This window comes from Stegostoma tigrinum, chromosome 32 (assembly GCF_030684315.1).
Source record: "Stegostoma tigrinum isolate sSteTig4 chromosome 32, sSteTig4.hap1, whole genome shotgun sequence".
In the NCBI taxonomy this organism is placed as follows: domain Eukaryota; kingdom Metazoa; phylum Chordata; class Chondrichthyes; order Orectolobiformes; family Stegostomatidae; genus Stegostoma; species Stegostoma tigrinum.
Genome location: NC_081385.1, coordinates 22,134,762 through 22,161,619, shown reverse-complemented (window position 1 = coordinate 22,161,619; position 26,858 = coordinate 22,134,762). Strand labels below are relative to the sequence as shown.

General features: G+C 39.2%; 1 protein-coding gene across 11 annotated transcripts in view; it reads right to left on the bottom strand.

Moving 5' to 3' along the window:
• gramd1ba (GRAM domain containing 1Ba) overlaps positions 1 to 26,858 on the bottom strand; it is a 562,055-nt gene that overhangs the window by 126,677 nt on the left and 408,520 nt on the right. For 8 of the 11 annotated variants that reach the window (XM_059639094.1, XM_059639090.1, XM_059639091.1 and 5 more), the window contains one exon: positions 1,812 to 2,019. In XM_059639094.1, the coding sequence (XP_059495077.1) occupies positions 1,812 to 2,019 (208 nt within the window). Of the gene's footprint in view, positions 1 to 1,811; positions 2,020 to 4,530; positions 4,549 to 20,833; positions 21,228 to 26,858 lie in introns of those variants that run through there. The other 3 variants (XM_059639098.1, XM_059639097.1, XM_059639099.1) reach the window with 3 other exon arrangements.

The following is a 26,858-nucleotide window of genomic DNA, read 5'->3' as shown; positions in this document are numbered from 1 at the left end:
CCTGCTGTAGGAAGGATATTGCAAAACTTTAAAGGATTCAGACAAGATTTACAAGTACATTGCCAGGGTTGGAGGCTTGGCGCTATAGGGAGAGGCTGAATATTCTGGAGCGATTTTTCTGAGCATCGGAGACTGAGGGGTGAATTTATCAAGGTTTAAAAAATCATGAGGGGCATGGATAGGGTGAATAGCCAAGGTTTCTTCCTTGGGGTGGGGGGGAGTCCAAAACTAGAGGGCATAGGTTTAAAGTGAGAGGAGAAACATTCAAAAGGGATCCAAGGGGCAACATTTTCACGCAGAGGGTGATGCATATATGAAACAAATTGCCTAAGGAAGTGGTGGAGGCTGATACAAATACAACATTTAAAAGGCATCCGGATGGGTATACGAATAAGAAGGGTTTACAGTGATATGGGCCAAATGCTTACAAACGGGACTAGATTAATTTAGGATATCCGGTCGGCATGGACAAGTTGGGCCGAGAGGTCTGTTTCTGCGCTGTATGACTACATGAATGATTGACACTTTTATTGCCTTGTCGTAAATTAGCTTTTTTAAAAGAGGAAATGCAAAGTAATGAAAAATCAATAAAATTTAGAACTTTTTAACACATTACTTCATCACTTAAAGGTTTACTATTTCTGTATGGTGGACAATGGGTATATAGAAGTGCCATAACTTGGAGAAAGGCCAGGATGTCCTCGCTTCATGAAAAAAAGTGTTGAATGTTTGATTTCTCAAAGGAAGCATGAAATATTTTTTGAATTGACAGTTTTGGTTGAGGTTGTATAATTGGTTAGCCTGACCAGATTCCAGATTACTCCTAAATCTCTAAAGTATTCTACTGTTAGGATATATTTCCACAGATAATCAGTCCAAATGATAATTGTGAAAATCCAGCAATAAGTGTCAGTAGGTTATTTAATCACAAAATGTATTACCACTAAAGCCAATCCAGTCATCATCTGACATGCATTAAAAACTAGGCAGTTGTAAGGAATGGGGCGAATATTCTTGTGTTGTTGAGTGTGTCCCTACCTCAGCACCAGACGGCCCAGGTGCCAGCCCCACCTGTTTCAGAGGTGTATAATAACATCATCGAACATGTGGATTAGAAAGTATGTGGAACATATTTAATGAGGACTAGATATTTTGACTGGTTTTCTTCTCTGTATCGCAAGGCAGCTAAAATAAATTTTAAACCCGAGTGCTTTTTATGCATCTGAGATTAGTTACCTTAGCATAAACTGAAGATTGAACTGGGACTTGCCCCCTTCGAAAGTCTGAGACAAATCTATAGAAGCTTAATCAAATTAACCATTGAACAGGCCCTAAAGCTTTGAAACACAAGAAATTGGGAGTGATGACAAAAAACAAATTTGATGTTATATGGGTCACTGTAAATTACATCATAAATATGAAAAGTCATTTGGACATTAGTCAATTAATGACTACTAACATGAACAAAATGAAAAAGATTTCACAAGAACACAAGTACAGCACCCAGGGGAATCTCTTTGAAAAGAGCCAAACTAACTACTCTTAAGAGTTGTAAAAACAATTAGAATATTAACTGAATTTTTAAACAATTAGGGCTTAGAAAATCCCTGAATATTTTAACTTAATTTCTTCAATGTAAGTGTGCCTTTCCTCAGAATGATTATTTGCAAGACTTTACCACATTTCTATGTTGCTGAATAATGGGCCTGCAGTACTTACGAAAAGGTACAAAATCTTTTCATAGTAATGACACCCCACGCCCTCCTTTCATTACTAATTCCTCGGTTCTTACCAAAAAACTCCACTCTCACCTTGGAGTTCTTGCTGCTTCGACCTGACTGGGAAGAGTAGCTCCGTTGGATACCCTGTTCGGGGGTGGAAGGTGATTTGTCTGAGGAATGGTCTGAGCCCTTCTCCACCATTGTCTCACCCTCTAGGTTCTGAGGAGTTGGGGATCTTGATCGCTTCCTCAGGATGGGTGAGCAGGCTGGGGTGCTCCGAGCAGAATTACTGGCAGTACTGTTGACAAAAACAGAGAATCTTCTAAGAAAGTATCACAGCTGCATGTGTATAGCCACTCAGAAGCCATGTGCCAACATTTCTTTTCAGTTGTTAGTCAGTTTAAAATTCCTTCCGCTCTGCATCCCAGGAGGTCAACAAGTTTCTGACCTTTATTTTTCAATAAGTAAACTTTTGTTTCCGCCTGTACATTCTGTATATACAAGATCGAGCTCACAAGAGAAATACGTTCTACAGTCTTTCCCCACGATAATGTTATCTGGGTAACTTTTCCCAATAATACAATAGCAAGGTAATCCCTCTTTAGGTTACATAGCCTTGATGGGGTGAGATTAATGCTACTAATGAGTTGGAGAAGAGGTCAACCAAAATTATCAATAAAACAATTTTCATGCTTGCAATAAAACCTCATTGCATGAACTATTATGTACAATTCTTTGCAACTCTTGATACAGTTGCATGACATTCTACTAAAGTCTATGTGCAATATCTCTGCATTACATGCATCTGTGCAGTATTCCTGTATTATGCACAACTGTTGCGTAGTTTCTCGATGATTCAGTTTTTCTGGAAAAGCCTTAGATGGCGTATGTTGTCTAACATTCCTTTATAATATAAATTCCTGTGCCACTGCCTTGAATAAATATTGCCAAATGCTCCTATACGAGTGATCTATCCTGCATTTGAGAGTTTGACTCTGATTTGATCTGCAAGATGCATTTTACTTCATCATCCTTTTAATCCTAGTCATTTATCCCATTTTCTCTTAGCATGTAGATGGTTGATTGTAAGAGCATTCTTAGAATCCCTGCAAAGACTGATTTAACACATAAACAAAAAAAAACTGAACTTTGTGTTCATAGCTAAAGAGAACGATGAAACAAAATTTCATATTCTAAAACCTGAACGTTCTATTGAGTACAGACTATTTTCTCTGTGAGGTAACTTGCACCTGAAATGGCAGAATGGAGTTTGTAATTATCACGCATCATGCTTCCAACAGAATTACAGTCCTTAAGGCAAATACATTCTTCATGGTCAACAGATGCACCCAGCTTTCAATTCCCTGTTTCTCTGAGTAGTAACTAAGTCACTGCCTCCAGGCACTTCCCTCAAAATTTGGGGAATTTACCAAATTGCAGAGTCTCTGAATTTAATTATGAACACTCAAGCCTGTCATGATTCTTACCCTCTGGTTTACACAAACATGAATCTACTGGAAATTTTAGGTGGCTGAAGGATAGCTCTTTCCAGTCAGACATAAATCTCCTGCATCCGGCTATGGAGGTTCACAAAGCCAAGCTGCTATTTTCTCTGCTGACCACACACGTCTGCAGCCTTCTGTGAGTTTTATTGATTGGTTAGGTAATATGTAATCTGACCTCAAAAATGGTTTCTACTGCACTCATCCCCATGTAATGAAACACATTAGCCTTGCATCCAGGTAGAAATGCTGATTTGCTCTTTTTTATCCCAATTCTCTTTCATCTTAGGAGTAAATGGACAATTCACAACAACATTTTTAAAAACTCAATATTTTCTGAAACTTTAGGAGAACTGTAGTCTAATCATTGTAAACACAAAGACTACTATCCTTGTCTCCAACTACACCCACCTTACAGTATCACTTTAATTAAACTATCTATGCTTAGTAGATTTCAGAGCAGGTCAAATGACCTTCTCAGTTCCTCTACATTTAAAGACACGGTTACAAAATAATCTTATAAACCTCATCACTGCACTCGTATTGTTTCTTTTAATCTCTCACGTTATTTCTATGTGATCCCTAATACATCATGCCATCAAACTGCTCAAAGCCCAGGAGCTCTTCTGGTTAACATCACAGCTGGGTTGTCGTTGAAGCGGCTCCTCCTAGCCTTTCTACTGTTGCTTAGCCAAGAGCAACTCATTCAACAATTCTAGGGCCTTCCTGGGTTTTATGTATTCAGCGTCACACTGAATAATCTTTCTGCATCACCAGGGGAGCCGTATGTATGACTTGTACTATAATTGCATTTGACTCTTCACCTTTTTAGAATACTCCAGGAAAACTTGGATTTATTAAAAAATTAAGCATGTTTGTAGGAAAAATACTTTATATTATATTAGTTAACCAGTCATCATGGCACAAAGTACAATTTTTTCCATTAAAAACTATACCATAATCTGTTGTACAGCAATAGAAAAGAAGTTTATTTAAGAGAGTTATTTTTAAAAATTCATAGAGTGCTAACATGGTTTCTAGTCATACGTTTTTGAGCAAAGGGGTTAAACAGCATGAACATAATGTTTCGATAGGTACGGTGTATTCAGACATCTGCACCAAGCAAAATTTCAGCAATACAAATAATTTACTCACTGAAAATTTGATTGCTTCGTTCAACTCAAGTTTGAACTTCAAGTGTTGTTTTGCCCTTAACAGAACTGGCTTTATTTCATGGGCAACAAGTCAAATACTAAGACCTGAGCATTATGATAGACTAAACACCAGAAATGGGGAAAAATACTCACTTGTTCAATCTTGTGATGTGAAATCCTGGATTAGTCAGTAGCTTTAAACTTCTGCCGGCAGAGCTGGCTTTGTCTGACCGATATTTATAGATATTAAAAAAGTATCGTGGTGATGGAAGAGGCAGAGTGACATTGTAACTGTTGCTGGGAGATGGAACAATATCATAGAGTGGGAAGAGTGGGCGGGGTAATTTGAAAATCACAAAGCAGCTCAGGAGGAGGATTGTGTTTCCAAGAGGAAGAAAGAAGAAAGAAAACTAGAATCCACTTTAAATATTGTACAAATGTGATTCTCTTTTGAGCTTTGGATAGAGGATAATGCAATGAAAAGTTTCTACAGGATACAATGATGTATTTTCATGCTACTGAATGACAACATTTCTCTCTGTTAGAGTATATATGTGGTGCTTTGTTGATTCCAGATCGGGGCCATCACAGACGGGGAGCACACACAGGAAGGACTGGTAAAAATACTCTTCTAGGGCAGATATCATAGAATCATAGATTTTAACATTTCAACTGATCTGAATAACAACAGGCTGACAGGACAGGAGATGGAAAGTAAGCAATCTTTTCACCCCATTAACATATATAGAGCTAAAATCTTGATCCCTTGTGATATTAAGCAAAAGAGACAATACCTTCTCCAATAAAACTTTTTACAATCTTTTTTGTGATATCATTATCACCGTAACCGTAAAAAAATTGTAACTCTTTCACAGCATGCAGAACCATTTACATTCAGAAGCTTGATTTTGTATTGAAGTGATGATCTCTAGTTTGCAAGGTAATGGCGCAATGAAATATTTTTTGTAGCTTCTTCCAGAATGTGGAATTTTGATTCTCAAAAGCTTGCATGAAAGAACTAGAAATCATGTATTTGAAGAAATACTGTAGCAATAAAGAATAATTTGACCAGAACATCTTGGTTGTGAATGAAATAAATCAAGTTCAAGCAGAATATGTACACCAACAAAACTACCAGTTTGCAATAAGACAAAGTGCTAGAGAAACTCAAGAGATCTGGCAGTATGGACAGAGAAACAGAATTAAACGTTTCAATTCCAAAATGACGCTTTGTCGGAACAGACCAGCAGTTTAGCATTTTTGGTACTTCAGTGAATTCAATAGAAAAGGAGGCCTGATAACAGTATGCTCCTTGACAAACAAGTTTTAATTTATTTCAATAGGAATAATCACAATAAACAGTGATACCTCTGAGACAGTTAACCACTATTTAATAAAAAATTGAAACATATTTTTTGAAAAGCAAACTAGTTGATTTTCTGTATGTATAACCATGAAAATTGCCAACAACCTTGCACAATTAATATAGTGATCTAAATTGAGATAAATCCTGGCCAAATGGCAATGCATCGGTTTTCTTCCAGGCTACTTGCTCTTTTTGCTGCCTTAAGGTTAACAATAGATTCTGAACTGCCTCGATGGCATTTTTTGCTAGTTCTAACATCCATTTGTGGCAATATGTGACATTACTTTTGTTTTAAAGAAATCCATGTCCAAATTCTTGCGCTGCTTAACGTTTTCTAAGTTAATGGAAAAGTTGCTGAGTTACAAGTGTGACTGATACATTTTATACAAAAGAAGAGTACAAGATGCAAAAGGCTGAATAAATCAGAAGTACAGAGGATACTGACCCAATGACATAGCTGTTATTTCATGTTGTTCTCTAACTAAGGGGAATGAAACACAATGTTAGTTTAATGTCTGTCTGAAGGGGGGGGGGGGGGGGGCTAGACATTGGTTCTCTATTAATATTAGTTTGAGTCTCTCTCAATTTAGTTTTATAAGTTTCACTCCTCAATTATACTACACAACACATGTTGATTCAAAATTAAAAATATTGGGACAGTATGCTTGTGGTGTGAATATTCAAAACAAGATAGGAGGTGAATAGTACAGATGCTCCTGGGGGAAACATCAGGAAGAAATAACAGAAGGTTATGCTGATGGAGTTCGATGAGGAAGAACAACAGATCTCTAAAGTGAAACTCAAACTGAAATATGTATAATTTCTGGCCATATTTAGTAAATGTTCCAATGTTGCATTTGGATTGAGGCATCTAAGAATGCAAACGCTCAACTGAGAAATGTAATTTTTCATTCAATCTTCTATAATGTCCAGCTTGAATTCTTGTGTGATATGCTTATAAATAACATGAATAAATTTTGTTAACAGGTGGAACATAAATGTGATTGGGACAAATAACATCCTGTATATTTTACATGCGATGGTCCTTGCCGATTTTCTTTTCACTTAAGTCAATTTTATGTCCATGACAAAGTTGATTGACCTCCCAGTGACCCAAAAACTTTAGTTTCACTGTGCAACACATGAAAATCACTGACAAGAATTGGATAGTAATGTGTGATACAGGTTTACTGTTATCCATCTCACACCTTGTGCTCCTCAACATTTGCAACTGCAAAAACATGGCATATGGGAATGATAGGAAATGGAGATATCACAGGAGTGTGTTGACCTGTCAAGAGGATTGTTGATGTATTCTTGTGCCAGATGATTTGCATGCTGTTGACATGATCTGACTAATGGTGACGTTAGTGTTAAGATGCAAATGTTCATTCCTACAACTGACAGCCAGAATCACAGAAAACAACATTGCAAGAAAATCTTCTACTGTTGGAAAAGGCAAGTTTCATGCTTCTTCAAATGGCATATTCTCAAATACAACGACTACGTTCTTTCACATAGCACAGCTGAATCACTTTTTTCCCTTAGCTCAACTGTGCTGCTCGTGTACTATGAAGTATAAACTGTCTAAATTGTATCTAAATATAGCTTTATTCAATACCTTGTTTTCAGCAATTGGCCCATTATGTAACTGTGGAACGAAAAGTGTAACCCTGGAGCTTTGACAATCCTCTCATTGTTCCAAGGTTAATGACGTTCTTAACGGAACAAATGGAAACATGCAAAAATAAAATTATTTGATCCGACTCCAGTGGATATCTTGCACAGAACAAACAAACAGTCTGATAATTATGCACAAAACTTTTCTTACAACATTAATGGGTTTGGTTAATGCTACCCTCATTCAACCTTCTGGAACTGAACATCTTTAAAATGTAGTGAATAAGAAGCAACTTTTATTCATTTGAATATTGATTCAACTATATACAGGTGGTTACCATAGCCTCTCAGAAACAGTAGGCATAAGTTCCCCATTTACCAGAATTATTAACTGCGACAGTCAGAAGGGAATTTCATGGCATGAGAGGCAAGATATTCAGTGCTCAGCCAAGCATACTGCAACTGAAAAATTCTGTGTGATTGCAGGAGGGAGTATGAGAAGCCACTGAGGAGAGAACAAGCTCTGCTTCATTAATGCCAAAACATATGATATTAATCAGGCCTGTGATTTGAAGAGCAACCTGAAACACGAGTATCAGAGATATTAGGAACTGCAGATGCTGGAGAATCTGAGATAACAGGGCATTGAGCTGGATGAACACAGCAGGCCAAGCAGAAGAGTCTAGGCCTGAAACGTCAGCTTTCCTGCTCCTCTGATGCTGCTTGGCCTGCTGTGTTTAGCCAGCTCTACACCTTGTTATTTCTGAAATATGAGTATGACTGCTTTTGGTTCTGTGCCCATTACAGCGCCCCCAAGGTGATTCTTCATTCGTTGATAACTTTAAGACAGTTCTATCTCAGTTGTCGGACTATACCAGTAGTAAGATGCAAGATTTAGCTACTATTGGTAGCAGTTACACAATGCAAGTTCTTCTTGGCTGTAAGACATCTAACCATTGATTCTTAAAGGTATGATTGTCATACGCAGCAAGTTGAATATCACCCTCAATAGTAACTTGGCTACATTCGAACATCCTTTCATGAGAGTTGATTTGCTAAGTAATTTTGGTATGGTCATCTGTATATATTTCCTGTTTAATTACAATGTATTTCACAAACAAAATCAAGTTATTACCCACTATTCTGGCATAAGGATCAGAATTATTCTTGGAGTTACAATCACAGTGGAAGATTTTTAAACATGCACTCTCCTGATCCTATAACTAAAAGATTTACTTAGTCGAGGAAATTCACTTTCTAGTCAAAGCTTTTGTTCTAAAAATTCATTCATGGGCATCATTTGCTGGACCAGTACACATTGCATGTCTCTAACTGTCCAGACAGCAGTTAAGAATCAACCATATTGCTATGGATCTGGAATCACATTTAAGCCAGACCAGATAAGTACAGCTCTTTCCTTCTCTAAATGACATTAGTGAATGAGTTGAGTTTTTCCAGCAATCAACAATATGAGTCTGAACTAATAGTCTAACAACAATATCACTAGGCCAATGTCTCACCCTGTTTATTATTATTTTGGCACATTACTGGTTCTTAGCAGTTCATGGGAATAATGCATATTCTATGTCAGCCGTAGAGACACACCATTAGTTTGACCATTTCTGTCAACTCAAAACCTATGATGGAAAGGTATATTCTATAAAGTATTATTTCTACAATGAATTTTAAATCAATAATTATGTATTTTAATTGCTCGTTTCAGGTGAACTACAGAGGTGGGATCAGTACAGTTAAACAGTAAAGGTGCAACTGAGCTTCACTGCATTTACTGGTTCATTTTAAGTGGCCCCCATAACATTATAAGGACATTAGTTACCCATTTGTTTCAAAAATAACACACATTTCTATTGACATGTTCACAAAAACAAGCATTTTTCACACAGATTTACCTTCAGACAGAAAAGGTTTGAGACATGAAAAATGATGTTTTATTTCAAGATTTATGTGCATAAGAATTGAAGGCAATTCGATTATAGTTTTATATAATAAATCTTTCAACAGAAAGCAGGGCTCTTTCATCAGCTCAAGAAACACCAGATTTTATTAATAAGTGATTCATATTGGTGGAAATTACCTGATTTTGATTTAGAATCATACATATGTACAGCATGGAATCAGGCCCTTCATTCCAACTCGTGAATGCTGATGAGCCATCTTAAATTAATCTAGTCGCCTTTGCCAGCAACTGGCCCACATACCTCAAAACTCTTCCTATTCATATACCTATCCAGATGCCTTTTAAATATTGTATTTTTACCATCTCCACCACTTCCTCTGGGAGTTCATTCCATACATGCACCACCCTCTGCGTGAAAACGTTGGATCTTTAGGGTCCTTTTAAATCTTATCCCATGCTTATGATTTTGTCAACTTCTATTCAGCCCCCGATGGTCCGGGAAAATATCCCCAGTCTATTCAGCCTCTCCCTATAGTTCACGCTTTCCAACCCTGGCAACATCCTTGGAAATTTTCCAGAACCCTTTCAAGTTCACAACATCTTTCCTATAACAGGGAGACCAAAACTGAACGCAGCATTCCAAAAATAGCCTCATCAATGTCCTGTACTGCCACAACATGACTTCCCAACTCCTATCCTCATGCCCTGACCGATAAAGCAAGCATACCAAATGCCTTCTTTACGATACCATCTACCTGAAACTCCCCTTTCAAGGAACTATGAACCTGCAGTGCAAGGTCTCCTTGTTCAACAACACTCCCCAAGACCTTACCATTAAGTGCATAAAGTCAAAGGATTCTGGGCAATTCAAGATGGAGGATTGGCGAAAATTGTGGATGTGATGGCTGCTCCTTTTTTGAGGTATTTTCAGAGGTAGGTCTGATTTCCACAAATTCTTGGAGCAGTATTTACTGTTTTTATAAGTTGTTGCATTGTTTTGGCACATTGGGGAGAAAACAAGATCAAAACAACAGCAATTTAAAAAGGAGTAAGACAGACAAGAAGTGACCACATGAGAAGTGAATCAAATGAAGAAATGGATGTGGGAGGTTAAAGAGAGTTTCCATGTTGCTGATGATTACGTTTGGTAATTTGGTACGTTACGGATTACAAGGATCAGGTGGAGCAGTAGTTAGAGGCAATGAGGAATTTACAGGAGCTAGGAGGGGTGATGGATGGCAGTTGCAGGTAAGGAGATAAACCTCAGATATACTGAGGTAGATGGGCGACCAAAAGTTAGGAGGGGGAGGCAGGTCATGCAGGAGTCTCCTGTGGCTATCCCCATCTGAAACATTTATGCTGATTTGGAAAACGTAAGGGGTGATGGACTCTCAGGGGAATGTAGCACTGATAGCCAGGTTTGAGGTACTGGCTCGAATGTAAAGAAGGGTACTTCAGGTTCCAAGTGATTGATTGTGATAGGGGTCTCTCTAGTCAGAGCCACAGACCAACCTTTCTGCAGCCAACAGTGAGACATCAGAGTGGTGTGTTACCTCCCTGATGCCAGGATCAAGAATATTTTGGAGTGGGTGCAGAATATTGTCAAAGGGGAGAGGGACCAGTAGGAAGTCATAGTAAAAAACAAGAGGGGGTGGTATTCAGGGAGACAATGAGGAAAGAGATCAGTCTGAGACTGGTGCAGTTAGGAAAAGGAGCAAGCCAAACAGTCAGCGCAGACAGGAGCAAAGCAGAGAACAAAGTAGGACTGATCAATTAAAAAGCATTTATTTCAATGCAAGAGGCTTAACAAGAAAGGCAGATGAACTCAGGGGCATGGTTGGGAATGTGGGACTGGGATATCATTGTAATTGCAAACATGTGGCTCAGGGATGAACAAAACTGGCAGTTTAATGTTGCAGGGTATAAATGCTATGGGATGGATAGAAAGTGGGGGGCAAGAGACAAGGCAAGGTGGCATATTTGATTCAGGATAACATTACAGTTGTACTTAGGGAGTATATTCTTGGGAATACATCTAAGGAAGTTATTTGGGTGGAACTGAGAAATAAGCAAGAGATGATTACCTTATTGGGATTCTATGCTAGACAAGCCCAATAGTCAGCTGGAAATTGAGAACTAAATTTGTAGAGATCTCAGTTTTCTATTTAAAAAAAAACCGTGGTTATGGTAGGGGATTTTAACTTTCTAAACATAGACTGGGACTGCCGTAGTGTTAAGGGGCTGGATGGGCAGAAATTTGTTAAATGTGACAAAGAAAATGTTCTGATTCAGAATGTTGATGTACCTACTAGAGAATGTGCAAACCTTGATCCACACTTGGGAAATAAGGCAGGGGAGGATACCGGGGTATCAGAGGGTGTCACTTTGGGGCCAGTAAACATAATTCTATTAGTTTTAAAATAGTGACGGAAAAGGGTAGATTGGATCCAAAAACTGATGTTCTAAATTGGAGTAAGGCCAATATTGATGTTATTAAGCAAGAATTTTCAAAAGTTGATTGGAGGTGGATGTTTGCAGGTAAAGGGATGGCTGGAAAATGGGAAGCCTTCAAAAAAAATGAGACAATGAGTCTAGAGGTTATACGTTCCTATCAGATGGAACGGCGAGGCTGATAGGTGTAGGGAATGCGGGACAACTGGAAAAATTGAGGTATTGGTCAAGAAAAAGAAGGAAGCATATGTCACATATAGACAACAGAGATCAAGTGAATCCCCAGATGAGTATAAAGGCAGTAGGAATATAGTTAAGAGGGAAATCAGAAGGGGAAAAGGGGACATGAGATAGCTTTGGCAAATAGGGCTAAGGAGAATCCAAAGGGATCCTACAAATACATTAAGGACAAAAGGATAACTAGGGAGCGAATAAGGCCGCTTAAAGATCAGCAAAGGCTGACATGTGTGGAACTGCACGGGATGGGGGAGATATGAAATGAGTATTTTGCATCAGTCTTTACTGTGGAGAAGGATATGGCAGGTACAGAACGTGGGAGAATAAATAGCAACATTTCGAAAAATGTCCATATTATAGGAGGTAGTGCTGGATGGCTAAAAATGCATAAATGTAGATAAATCCCTGGGACCTGGTCAGGTGTACTCGAGAACTCTGTGGAAAGCTTGGGAAGTGATTGTTGGGCTCCTTGCTGAGATATTTTGTATTATTGATAGCCACAGGTAAGGTGTCCGAAGACTGAAGGTTGGTTAACATGGTGCCACTAGTTAAGAAATGTTGTAAGGAAAAGACAAGGAACTATAGACTGGTGAGTGGTGGTGGGCGAATTGTTAGAGGGAATCCTGATGGACTGGATTTACAAGTATTTGGAAAGGCAAGCACTGATTAGGGGTAGTCAATATGGCTTTGTGTGTGAGACCTTGTGTCTCACTAACTTGGTGGAGTTTTGAAGAAGCAGTGAAGAGGATTGATAAAGGCAAACTGGCAGATACTGTCTCTATGGACATCAGTAAGGCGTTCGACAAGGTTTCTCATGGTAGGCTGGTTAACAAAGTCAGATCACTTGGGAAACCTAATCATCTGGATACAGAACTGGCTCAAAGGTTGGAAACAGTGTGGTGGTAAATGGTTGCTTTTTTGTACTGGAAACATTACCAACCGTGTGCTGCAAGAGTCCGTGCTGGGTCCACTGCTTCTTGTCATTGATAGAATAATTTGGAAGTGAATCTAAGAGGTATGGTTAGTACGCTTGCAGTTGACAGCAAAATTGGTGTTGTAAATGGACGGCAAAGAAAGTTACCTCAGAGTACAAAGAGACCTTGAACAAACGAGCCGAGGAGTGACAGATGGAGTTTAATTTTAAATAAATATGATATGCTGCACTTTGATAGGGGGAAGATCAGGGGAGCACTTAGAGTCATAGAGATGTGCGGCACAGAAACAGACCCTTCAGTCCAACTCATCTACGCCGACCAGATATCTAAAACAAATCTAGTTCCATTTGGCAGCATTTGGTCCATATCCCTCCAAGCGCTTCCTATTCAAATACTCATCCAGGTGCTTCTTAAATGTTGCAATTGTACCAGCCTCCACCACTTCCTCTGGCAGCTCATTCCATACACGCACCACACTGTGAAAATGTTGCCCCTTAGGTTCCTTTTAAATCTTTCCCCTCTTACCTTAAACCTATGCCGTCTAGTTTTGGACTCCCTCACCCTGGGAAAAAGACCTTGGCTATTCAGCCAATCCATGGTTTCCATGATTTTATAAACCTCAACAAGGTCATCCCTCTGCCTCTGACAGTCCAGGAAAAATAGCCCCAGCCTGTTCAGCCTCTCCCTATAGTTCAAACCTTCCAACCCTGGCAGCATCTTTCTAAATCTTTTCTGAACCCTTTCAAGTTTGACATCATCTTTGCTATAGGAGGTAGACCAGAATTGCACACAGTATTTCAAGAACGGCATAACCAATGTCCTGTATAGCGCAACATAACTCCCCAACTCCTGTTCTTAATACACTGATCAATAAAGATAAGTATACCAAATGCCTTTTCCACTATCCATCCATTTGCGGCCTCACTTTCAAGGAACTATGAGCCTGCACAACAAGGTCACTTGGTTCAGTAATGTTCCCCGGGTCCCTACCATTAGTGTATAAGTCCTGCCCTGATTTGCCTTTCCAAAATGCAGAACCTCACATTTATCTAAATTAAACTCCATCTGCCAATCCTCGGCCTGTTGGTCCATTTGATCAAGATCTTGTTATACTCTCGAGGTAACCTTCTTCGCTGTCCACTACACCTCCAATTTTGGTGTCATCTGCAAACTTACTAACTATGCCTCATATGTTCATCTCCAAATCATTTATTTCAATGATGAAAAGCAGTGGACCCAGCACCAGTCCTTGTGGCACATAGCTGTTCACAGGCCTCTAGTCCTAAAAGCAACCATCCACCACCACTCTGTCTTCTACCTTTGAGCCACTTCTGTAACCAAATGGCTAGTTCTCAGTGTACTGCATGTGATCCAACCTTGCTGACCAGTCTACCATCAGGAACCTTGTTGAATGCCTTACTGACATCCATTATAGATCATGTCCACTGCTCTGCCTTCACTAATCCTCTTCGTTACTTCTTCAAAAAACTCAATGAAGCTAGTGAGACACAATTTCCCATGCACAAAATCATGTTGACTATCCCTAATTAGTCCTTGTCCTTCCAAATGCATGTAAATCCTGTCCATCAGGGGTCCCTCCAACAACTTGCCCACTACCAATGTCAGGTTCACTGGTCTATGGTTCCCTGGATTCTCCTTACCAACTTTCTTAAATAGTGGCCCATCGTCAGCCAACTTCCAGTCTTCCAGCACCTCGCCTGTGGCTATCAATGATACAAAATGTCAGCAAGGGGCCCAGTAATCACTTCCCTAGCTTCCCACAGAGTTCTAGGGAACAGCTGATCAGGTCCCAGGGATTTGTCCATCTTTATGTGTTTTAAGATGTCCAGCACCACTTTCTTTGTAATATGGACATTTTTCAAGAATTCGCTATTTATCTCCCCACGTACTATGTCTTCCATATCCTTCTCCACAGCAAACACTGATGCAAAATACTTGTTTAGTATCTCTCCCATCTCCTGCAGTTCCACACATACATGACTTTGCATTCTTTAATTGTCACGGGTAAATTTGAGTGTTTTTTTTTAAAAGAAGGGCTAGCTATTGAGAAAGGCAGGTGAAATGATTTCAAAATATAACATGAGTCTAACCAAAATCTTATTAGATAAACAAATACACTTTCCAAAAACAGTCTTTGCTTAATGGTCAGGAAAGGCAACCCCAACAATTTCTCTCATGTAGCATTCTGGTGCTCAGCAATTGCAATCATCAAATATTCATTACCAATTAGGAATTGGGAATTAGGAATAGAGCTTTCTAATCAATATGGTTTGGCACTATATTGTTAGTATCTTGAAGGTCATTGACAGAACTCCCAAAATGCTTTTGCTGCATGGCTTGTAACAAGATGAATTTTGGTTTTGTGCTTCCTTGTGTCTGTTTCTTCTCCCTTTTTAACTATGCAACAGTAATAGTGATGTCACGCATGAGGAAATTAATACCCTGATACATTATTAAAAATGTGCATAGCCTCTAATTCAGTTGGGTTACATAATCTGACGATGCTTTGTCCCATTCAGAAAGCAAGTGAAATAAAGGGTTAGATTAGAATGTAGTGTTTTTAGATAAATTACAAATGACATTACATAAAATGAAAAAAATCAGCAAGCAAATAAAGTTTCCATGTAGGCTCAGAGGAGAAGGAACAGGTTTCATTTGAGATGTCTGTCAAATAATTGGTACAATTGATTACCGTCTGCAAGCTTATGTAAGTCTTGTTATGCGGACATCTGTTGAATCTGTATCACTACATTCCAAAAAACATTTCCATACATTACCTGCCTGTAGTCAATTAATATCATTTTAGCCTTAATTCCTCTAGATTTTGCATCCACAGTTGTAACAGAAATCTAGTAAAGTTATCACAATGTAATTACACCCTTTTTCCAATGAAGGCATTGCAGGGGCAGCACAGACGGTAGCTGTATTTACAACAATAAGTTAATTTAATGTATAATCAAAATAAGACAACAGGGTCTGAATGCATGACTTTAAAATGAAAACTGGATTATGTCTACATGCCCTTGGTCTAATTACCTTTGGCCTTTACTCTGTTCTGCTTCGACAACATTTGGTCTCAATATGCAACGTTATGGCAGAACAAGTAATTTTAAAACTGACTTTTAGGATCAGATTCTTTTCTCTTCTTATGGCCATTTTATTCAAAGTCATTCTAATGAAAGATGCCTAGAACCAGTTTTTACTGGTAAACATTTTAGACATGACATCCACACTTGTGGATGTTTTGACTGGTTGAACACAATAATCAATTGGCAAATACTAGTATATTTGGATCATAGAATTGCACAATTTACACCAATAATATCAATGAATTATGCTGTATTTGGAAAAGGTTTTAGTTCTGGTCATAACGGCTTTGTTAATGAAGACTGACTCACTCTTGGGAGGGTCAGAAAGAGAACAATGACACAGTGAAATGGCATTCCTGACACTGTTCCTTGAAATTTTTAGTGTTTTTTTCTTACTTTTCATTTTTCTCCTCTCTTGATCATACTTCTTCTGTATCTAATTTTAGTTTCAGTCACCGTATTTTCTTCTCAGAGATAATGAGGACTGCAGATGCTGGAGAATCCAAGATAACAAAGCGTGACGCTAGATGAACACAGCGGGCCAAACAGCATCTCAGGAGCACAAAAGTTGATGTTTCGGGCCTAGACCCTTCATCAGAGAGGGGGATGGGGAAAGGGTTCTGAAATAAATAGGGAGAGAGGGGGAGGCAGACCGAAGATGGATAGAGGAGAAGATAGGTGTAGAGGAGTGTATAGGTGGGGAGGGCATAGGTCAGTCTGGGAAGGACGGACAGATCAAGGAGGCGGGATGAGGTTAGTAGGTAGGAAATGGTGGTGCGGCTTGAGGTGGGAGGAGGACGGGATAGGTGAGAGGAAGAACAGGTTAGGGAGGTGGGGACGGGCTGGGCTGGTTTTGGGATGCAGTTGGGGAGGGGGAGATTTACAAGCCTGTGAAGTCCACATTGATACCATTGGACTGCAGGGTTCCCAAGCGGAATATGAGTTGCTGTTCCTGAAACCTTCGGGTGGCATCATTGTGGCACTGCAGGAGGCCCATGATGGATATGTCGTCTAAGGAATGGGAGGGGGAGTTAAAATGGTTCACGACTGCGAGGTGCAGTTGTTTATTGCGAACTGAGCGGACATCTTCTGCAAAGAGGTCCCCAAGCCACTGCTTGGTTTCCCCAATGTAGAGGAAGCCACACTGGGTGCAGTGGATACAGTATACTGCATCTGCCAATGTAGTATGTTGTATCCACTGCACCAGATGTGGCCTCCTCTACATTGGGGAAACCAAGCGGAGGTTTGGGACCGCTTTGCAGAACACCTCCGCTCGGTTCGCAATAAACAACTGCACCTCCCAGTCGCAAACCATTTTAACTCCCCCTCCCATTCCTTAGACGACATGTCCATCATGGGCCTCCTGCAATGCCACAATGATGCCATCCGAAGGTTGCAGGAACAGCAATTCATATTCCGCTTGGGAACTCTGCAGTCCAATGGTATCAATGTGGACTTCACAAGCTTCTAAATCTCCCCCACCCCCACTGCATCCCAAAAACAGCCCAGCTCGTCCCCGCCTCCCCAACCTGTTCTTCCTCTCACCTATCCCCCCCTCCTCCCACCTCGAGCCGCACCTCCATTTCCTACCTATTAACCTCATCCCACCCCCCACCTTGACCTGTCTGTCCTCCCCAGACTGACCTATACCCTCCCCACCTATACACTCCTCTACACCTATTTTCTCCTCTCTCCATCTTCGGTCCACCTCCCCCTCTCTCCCTATTTATTTCAGAACCCTCTCCCCATCCCCCTCTCTGATGAAGGATTTAGGCCCAAAATGTCAACTTTTGTGCTCCTGAGATGCTGCTTGGCCTGCTGTGTTCATCCAGCTCCACACTTTGTTACCTTATTTTCTTCTCCCTCTTTAACGGTGATTCTCGCTCCTTAAATTTAATTGGTTAAGGAGATAGATCTTTGGGCCAGACATTTAGAAAGTCCCAAAAGCCTTGCCAACTTTTTGTATCGTAATTATGATAAAAATATGGAAAAAAAATTTGATCAGGGTAGCTACTGCAAGGTGCCCTCCACCAACCAATGCAGGACCACAGTGATTGCTTGGAATGCATAAAATTAGCTTCCAAATCAAAAATGCTATTAATAAATTCAGAAATATTCAGCAAAGGAAGAACTGACTCTAATTTCCAGTTTTTGGAAACTGTAATCAATGACAAAAATGCTGCTGAACCATTTTGTAAAATTAAAAACAACTAATAAATGGCCATTTGCACTCATAAACGACTGGTTGAAATGGTAAATGAAGATGTTGCAGCATGCAGTTCTCAGGTCGGGAAATAGAGAAGGTGTATTCCTTTGCATGTAACTCTGCCAGACTTGGCAGAAAAATATTTCAAATTGACACCAAAAACCCGAAATGGAAGGGGTTCCACTTCACGCCATTCTTAAACTTGATTAGTTCAAAAGTCTAAGATATCATTGCACAGAAATAACAGTGATCATATTATGTACAATATTCTAATAGCCTTTCAAATAACTCTTCTGAAGAAGGGTCCTGACCCGAAATGTCAACTTTCCTGTTCCTCTGATGCTGCCTAGCCTGCTGTGTTCCTCCTGCTCCAGCATGTGCAGTTCGTACTATCTCTTAGCCTTCAGTAACTTCTTTTAGAGGACAGACTAGACTCAGGAAAAAAATAGCATTATTCCCACAACAATACTATCAGAAGTCAAATCCTGTATTTCAGTCTATTTGGGATGGCAGTCAAGGACGAAGGCTTGCAGAATGGTCATCAATGGAAGATTCTACATCTAATTATTCAACATTTGTACAGAAATATGCTGAAGTGGACAAAAATCAGGATCACAACACTCTGTCTACCTTCCGTTTGCAAGTAAAGCTTAACTGCAATGTGCGGTTGAAGGGGGCGTTGTATTCTGTTTAAACTGTTTATGCTTTAAGATTTATTTTCACACTTTACAAGGTATAATAAATTGAAAGAGAATTATCTTAAAGTAAAGGATTATTTTACTCCATCATTTATGGAAGAAAAAGTATACAACCCAAAGATTTAACCAACTATGAAGTATTCTTGCCCTGATGAAAGAAACTGAACAGGAACTACCTCCAAACATTAAATTGAAACAATTGTGTTCGGTGTGTGCCCATCAAACATTAAAAGTTCAACAAAGTGGACAACACACTTCAAAATATCACAACTACAATACATATATTAAAATTCTCATGGTTCAAATTTTTTTTTCTAAAAAATTATCAAGTTTAACTGAATACTGAAAGTAGCTTAAAGATATGAATCACTTACTTCTTAGCCCCAGGTCAACGTTCTATGGCATATGAACAGGGTCCCTCTCTGAGCGCTAAAGTTCAACTTAATTTCTAGAGATCAAACATATTTTCTGCTGGTGTGAAGTCTCAGACAGGTAGTAAACATTAATAGTAAGAAAGCAGCAGCATCATCACTAGGAGTTTAACTTCCCAAATGTAACAGTACTATGCATCCCTCTCTCATGATCTCCCAGAATGCACCTTAAGGCTGCCATTTTCTGCTCAAATTGATTTTCTATGTATTTATAAAAAAGATGGGCTATGAATGATCAGTCTTGCTGTCAAACATCTGTGAATCAATAGTGACATACAAGCATTTTGGTAACTGCTCAATTTAGACACTGATACGCACTAGAAGCTATTACAATCACAGCTTTCTCACTATGCATCCCATTATAAAGGATTGCTTTAAGCTGGAGCAACCATGACTGTCTTGCCAGTTAGAGCCATGAAATGTATCCATTTAGGCTCCAGCGTGGATTCCAGTTCACTATCAGAAGGAAAGAAGCTACATGCTCAAACGATCATACAAAATGTTATTCTGGCTGGCAAGCTTCAATAGGATCAAGGAAAGGATGCACACGTCAGCAGAGAAAGATCAATAGTGATGTACTGATGGATGGGGTGAATGATAAACTGACAGGCGGCAATGGCAGTCAAACCCAATCACCATTTTACAGGCCAGTTCAAGAGGAACTGCCTCACATAATTAATTTATCACTTTAACTTCAATTAGGAAGGTTTGTTTAAAAATTGTTGCACAAGCAAAAATCCTGCAAATAATTCTTAAAATTAACGTATGGATAAGCCTGCTTAAAATGATTCAAAATGATGCTTATGTAGACATCCAAGGGTTAAGTCCAGGGGCCACACTGCCAAATAGGAGATTAACAGATGGAACTAAAAACTACAACACCCACACACATACACACTTAGAGAAATTGCTCTGATACCTCTGCAGTGACCCATTATAACATTCTGAACTGACAATGTTATTTTGTCTCTTGGGATTACATGTTACGCTACACTCTGAGGAGACATATGGACAATACTCTACATCACATGCGGTATTGACTCCGACTACAATACATGATGCCAGTCAGACCCTGCACCCACTCTGTGACGCATTCAGAATTCGTTTTCTTTTGAGGGCCAGGTATTTAAAATTTTTTTTTGAAAACATCAATGTGGTATCACAAATAAATCAACTAAGTGCAAGCAAAGGGAAACAAAGATGTAACTAAGCCTCAAGATTATAAGGATGCTTTTCTAACTGTGCTCCCCCCCTCCCCCGACAATCCTCACCCATTCTAGAGAGCTTAGAATTAAATCGCTCGAACAGACATGTCTGGTCAAAGCAGCCATTAAAGCATATGCACTCCCATTGAATTCTAACAGTTCCATCTTCTGCTTATCATGAAACAAATGCAACAACAGAAATCTTCTCAGGATCTTTTCATTATCAACAGGACAGTGAATAAATATATAAAAACAAATTGTCCAAACAGCAGAACTAACCTGGAAGCCATTAAGGACTGCACCACACTGACAAGCACCTAGAGCTTCATTCATACATTCAGGGCCTGTGAGGAGGTGGGAGGATACTCACCTCCACAACCATCACAAGACTAGAATTAAAGGAGTCAAAGCTTGTTTTGAATAAAAAATTCGACACTGTAGGCAACCAGTCAGGTTCACTTCGATCATTGCTATATTGTGGCTGTTTTTCCAGTCTTGTTGCTCACACACAAAAAAACCACATCGGTTCGGCTGTTATACAAAATGCTGCTGCCTGGTGCTACTTGTCCGTTGTTGAATTATTCATGCTCCTCATGAATGGAGGTGACATCACTCGCCTCAGGTCAATTTACACCCCTTTCCTGGCTTGATTTGTCTGCATGTCCAGATCAGTGCTAGCTCAGCCAATGTGTCTGATGAACTGCGTTATTTCAAGAGCTCCCTCCCTCCTTCATTTTAACCCTTACAAATCCAAGTACTAACACGTTACCTTAACCTGGTTCCTGAAGTTTTTCAAAGGGCAACTCACATCCTGATAATATTCTTTTGCAAATTAAAACATTAGCTTTGAATTTTATATATCACGGTATATGTTGAAAAAAGATTCAGAAGTCTATAGTATGTATGCCAGGGGAGGTTATTTTTAAAAAACAAAAAGCTACTTGGCTTGGTTGGCTGGATGATTAACAGCACAGGGTTCAATTCCCTTTTTGCTCAGCTAGACTTGGGGCCAGCCTCCTCTTGCTTCCCGTAACACAAAAGTATAGCATTTAGCTGTGATTTAGCCATATAAGCCAAAGGCCTGCCTTTAGTCTAAGAGCTCAAGAGGAAGATGCAGTATAACCTCAGATTATGCTTTACTGAAGAAACATTCAGTTACATGAACACAAAAAAAACTCGACAGTAATACTTCAATGCAGTACTGAGGGGGTCGTGCATTGTTGGAGTTGCTCCTCAAGGAAGATCCTATTTACTTGCTCTAGTGGGCGCATAAAAGATCACATCGCATTTGTTTGAAATGCAGGCGAGTTCTCTCTCATCTTCTGGCCAATATTTATCTAAAACCATTATCACCAAAAAGATTACCTGGCCAACTGATCTGCTTCTGAGAGTTTGTTGTGTGTAAATTGCTGCTGTATATCTTATATCATAATGGTGACTACACCTTGGAAGATATCTTATTGCCTGTAAAGCACTTTGTGATGGATGATATTCGTGAGAAGTGCTCACTAAGCCACTCTTTGCATAAAACCCATAACAAAACTGCAAAGTGGAAGTCATTGCAAAGTTAAGCTCTAGACGTGAAGAAATTATGCCAACCACAATCTGGAGGAGCAGCACCTCATATTCTGTCTCAGGAGCCTACAGTCCGATGGCCTAAACGTGGATTTTACCAGTTTCGAAATTTCCCCACTCCCAGCTTCATCCCAAGATCAACCCTCCCTCTCATCCTGCCTCCTTGACCTGACACAACCTGTCTATCTTCTCTCCCACCTATCCACCCTTCAAACCTCACTGACCAATCCTCACCACTCCCTACATGCACTCACCTATCACCATCCCACCTACTTTCCCTCTTCTCACTAGTTATTTCCGAGCTCCCTTCCCCATCCCCATTTCTGAAGAAGCGTCCTGACCCGAAATGTCAGCTTTCCTGCTCCTCTGATGCTGCCTGGCCTGTTGTGTTCCTCCAGCTCCACACTGTGTTATCTCTGACTCCAGCATCTATAGTTCTTGCTAGCTCTGAAGAACAGTACATACTTGTATGCACTGTATTTGAAACCTACGTGTACCGAAAGAATACACATGGGTGATACTTAACCACTGCATATCGTTTGTAAACGACTTCAGTACTGCTGTAATTTTGCCACAATCAAGTATGTTCTTATTACAACTGCATTCTTGGTAAGCTTGTATCTCCATCTGAATTTGCTGAATACATGCATGGCAACAGGCAACTAAGACACAAAGTGCTTATGATTGCAGCACTTCAAATTTGCATGCTATCAGAACTAAAGAGATCAGACTGAAAGGGCATCTGAACAAAAAGCAATCATACAGTTCTGTGAAATCAGTTCATAAATTGATACCCTATTCTGTGATTAGCATATGAAGCTTCTTGTAGGAGAACGTCTTATGGTACAATCATATTGTGTCTCCTAGACTAGAAGGTGTCAGAGGTGTATCCAAATAAGCTCAAATAGGCTGATTACAAATACTTACAAAATAAAAGCTCCTTATATCCAAATGTAGTCAGAATGAAACATATTTGTGCCAAAGTAGTCCCTGGACAATGGTCCACACTCAGAGTTCCACACCTGGCAGCATAATGTCAACAATGCCAATTTAAGGAGGTAATAAGCAAGGGGCCAATTCTTGGAAGTACACTAAAATCAACTGGGAGGAGGTGCTCTTAGCTTCTCTAATTTCTCATGGCTGGTTCTGCAATTAACAGCAATAGTCATGGTGGACTTATCAAAATCACAAACACAGTGATTGCAAAAAACCCAAACTGACCTGCCAGGTTAAAAAAAATACATTTATGAAGCAGTTCATCAAACCTAACATCATCTCTAAGATGTTTCACACACAATTATTTTAAAAGTCAGTAACTTATTATGAAGACAAAGTGGACAGCCATTTGCCTGTTTTATAGTCGGATCTCACAAACACTGTTGAGTTGAACTGTCAACTGTTGCGTGGAAAAAGTGACCAATACATGAGGTCATTCTTACTTTGCGGCTCCTTAATATTCATGAGAATATAGAGAGACAACCTGACTTTAATGGCTTGTACGAAGAAACATCATTAGGCTGTCAGACTTGATGTATGTTAAAAATCTTGGTAAAAGGTTTAGAATCTATGATCTGCTGACTGTGGGATGAGTGTTCTATCAAATATGCCAATCTAACACAATTATTCAGTATGACTAAGCTAAACTGAAACACTAAAAACTAGAAATTGAGCTTTTGAGACCAAAGTTTACAATGCTCTGATATTTCAGCAGTTGAGGAGCTCGAATACTTTACTACAGTATATTATAATGGAATTAGTGACATACATTATTCTGACTACACTCTCGAAGGACCTGAGAGAAGACTGTTTCTCTATATATGAAAAATTTATGTTATTTTGACAGTCACACAATAGTCCAGGAAACATTCAGCTCTGTTTGTAGCTCAACAACTGTCCGTATCTGCAAGTGAACTCTGGACCTATGTCACACCGCAACTGGTAAATATTTCAAACAGTGATCCATTTTTCCATAAAAAGGTTGCGTAGTCTTCTCCACTATGTACTGCTACTTAAATCTTGTGTTGTCTCTTTCAGAGAATTACTTTTCCCTTTAGATGGCTTTAGAAGATGGACTCTAACAAACTTATTTATAGCATTTATTGCAGTCACTACAGATTTACTTTCACACATACTGACACAGAATAATGATAAGGTCAATTTTGCATTTAGCATGTTGACAGCAATCAATTATGATCTCAAAATAAATATATTTTAGAGCACTATGAAATCATTGCAAATGGTTACGTAATTTTAGAATATAAAACTACTAAACATATGAATCAAATTTCTTTTTATAATGAGTGCATTTTCAGATATGCAGGAAGGAAAATATATGATAAAGTAACAATTTAAATCCACTTGTGCTGAAAAAACATCCAGGTTACACATATTTCAAAATCCTCAGTACCTGCAAATGTGCCAAAATGTCCTTATCCTAATTTGAACAAGTTTTGATTTCGAAAGCTGAACTTCATATAATTATCCAGCTTTTGAATCTTTTAGCCATGCAGTTTCCTGCAACTTGTACAAGTTGCTGGACACAATCACTAAGACAATAAAATGCTACATTCAGAAACTTCAATTAAAAATCTGAATTAGATTCAAGCAGCCATTATTTTGTTTTGCTCACTTTGCTGAATTCTGATGATTAAATTTGGAATATTGTGAACAGTTTTAGGCCTCATCTTGGAGAGAATCCAGAGGAGGTTCACAAGAATAATCCTGAGAATTAAGGGATGTCATACCTGGAGAGGTGGAGGACTCTGGGCCTGTACTCAATGGGAGTTTGGATGGATAAGGGAAATCTCAATGAAACATACAGAATACTGAAAGGCTTGGACAGAGTGGACATGATGATGTAGAAGGCGAGATTAGAAACGGAGGGCAAAGCCTCAGAGAGATGGGACAACCCTTCAGAATTGAGTGAGGAGGAACGTTTTCAGCCAGAAGGTGGTGAATGTTTTTCCCAAGAAGGCTATAGAGGGCAAGTCAATGAGTCTATTTCAGATAGACAGGGATATGTTCTCGATTAATAAGGTGAAGAAAAGTTAAGGAAGAAGGCAGGAGAATGGGGCTGAAAAACCCATCAGCTGTGATCAAATGGCAGACCCGAGTTGATGGGCCAAGAGGCCTTACAGTCGTATGGTCTTGAGTTACAGGTTTCAAAAACTTATTAAGGGAACTGAATTGATAGGTGAAGTTAATGCCAAAGAATCCCTACATTAATAACTATGTCACAGAATTATAAATCAGTTCAAATATTCTGTTAGGTTCAGCAAATAAACGATTACTCATAACTTTTATAAAGATAGGCAAAATTTCATCAGACAGAGGGGTAAAAAATAAAATCAGTGTCAATAAGCAGAATACTTGCAGCCATTTTAAGGAGTGCATCACAATCACCTGTTACCCACAAAGTAGAGACAGGAATAGCCCTGACTGTCCCTCAATCCTGCTCTGCCATTCAAAATGATCACAGATGATCTGAATATTGCACATTCCCTCCCATCCACCTCCAATAGCCTACTGTCCCCTTGCTTATCAAGAATCTGTTTCTTTCTACCTTAAAAATATTCAAGTAGTCTGTTTCCACTGCCCTTTGTGGAAGAGAATTCCAAAGACTCAAGACACCCTGTGTGAGACAGAAAGAAAACTTCATCTTGGTATTAAATCTTTGTGTAATTACATGCTTCTTTTAAAGCTTAATAGTATCATGAACTCTTCTTTTTAAAGTTAACTATGTTTGGTGGGCTCACCCTCTGGAATTTCTCTTCCTTGTTGGAATGTATCTGTTATGCATATTCTAAAATTTCCTCTTAAATATCTGATAATGCACCTCTGTTGACCTATCCCTTAATCGAATTTTGCCAGCTCATTTTAGTTAGCTGGTGCTTTCATGTCTCATAATTACCCTTATTTAAGTTTAACACAGTGATCTTGGATCCACTCTTCTCTTTCTCAAGCTGAATGTAATCAGATTATGGTCACTGGTACTAGGGGCATCTCTATCACGAGGTCATTAATTAACCTATCTCACAATCAATTCAAGAGTACAGATAGCCTGCTCTCTGGTTGATTCTCGAATGCCTATACTGAAAAAAATACCAAAAACACAGCGTTACATCACAACTAATTACTGACTTGCCTACTCTTAATGACATTATGGATCTTGGTCCGTAACCTGTGCACCTTCACTTTAAAAACAAAGATATCCAGTTAATCTGTTTAAGAGAAAACAGGAACTGATTACCCACTACATTTCAGCATAATGAACTATTTATAGTCTGGAAAAGATCTGGGAAACACATTTTTACTACCAAAATTGTGTGGGTTCATAACTGCCGCACAATTTACTGCTGCAGGTCTGGCTGGGTAAGTATGATAACCAGCAGAGCCCAACTTCTATTGGCACACAAAAAATGGAGCCAAATAGAGTGAGTGGATAGGATTCAGGAGATCATAACGTACAATTAGAAAATTATTATTTGAAAAATTAAGTTAAATGCAATTTAAACGAAAAGTGCATGATGTCAACATAATGTGCTGAAATATCAAATTTGGCAGCTGTTAATTTAGTAAATAACACCTCTGAATATCTTGCAAATATTCAGTACATGCTTTGAAACTTACCACAACAGCAAAAAAAAGGGGACTCTCTCTAATTTAGTGGAAATAGCAATTTTATTGGGACATTTTGAAGTCAGTTAGAGGTTGATTGTACAGTGGCTTT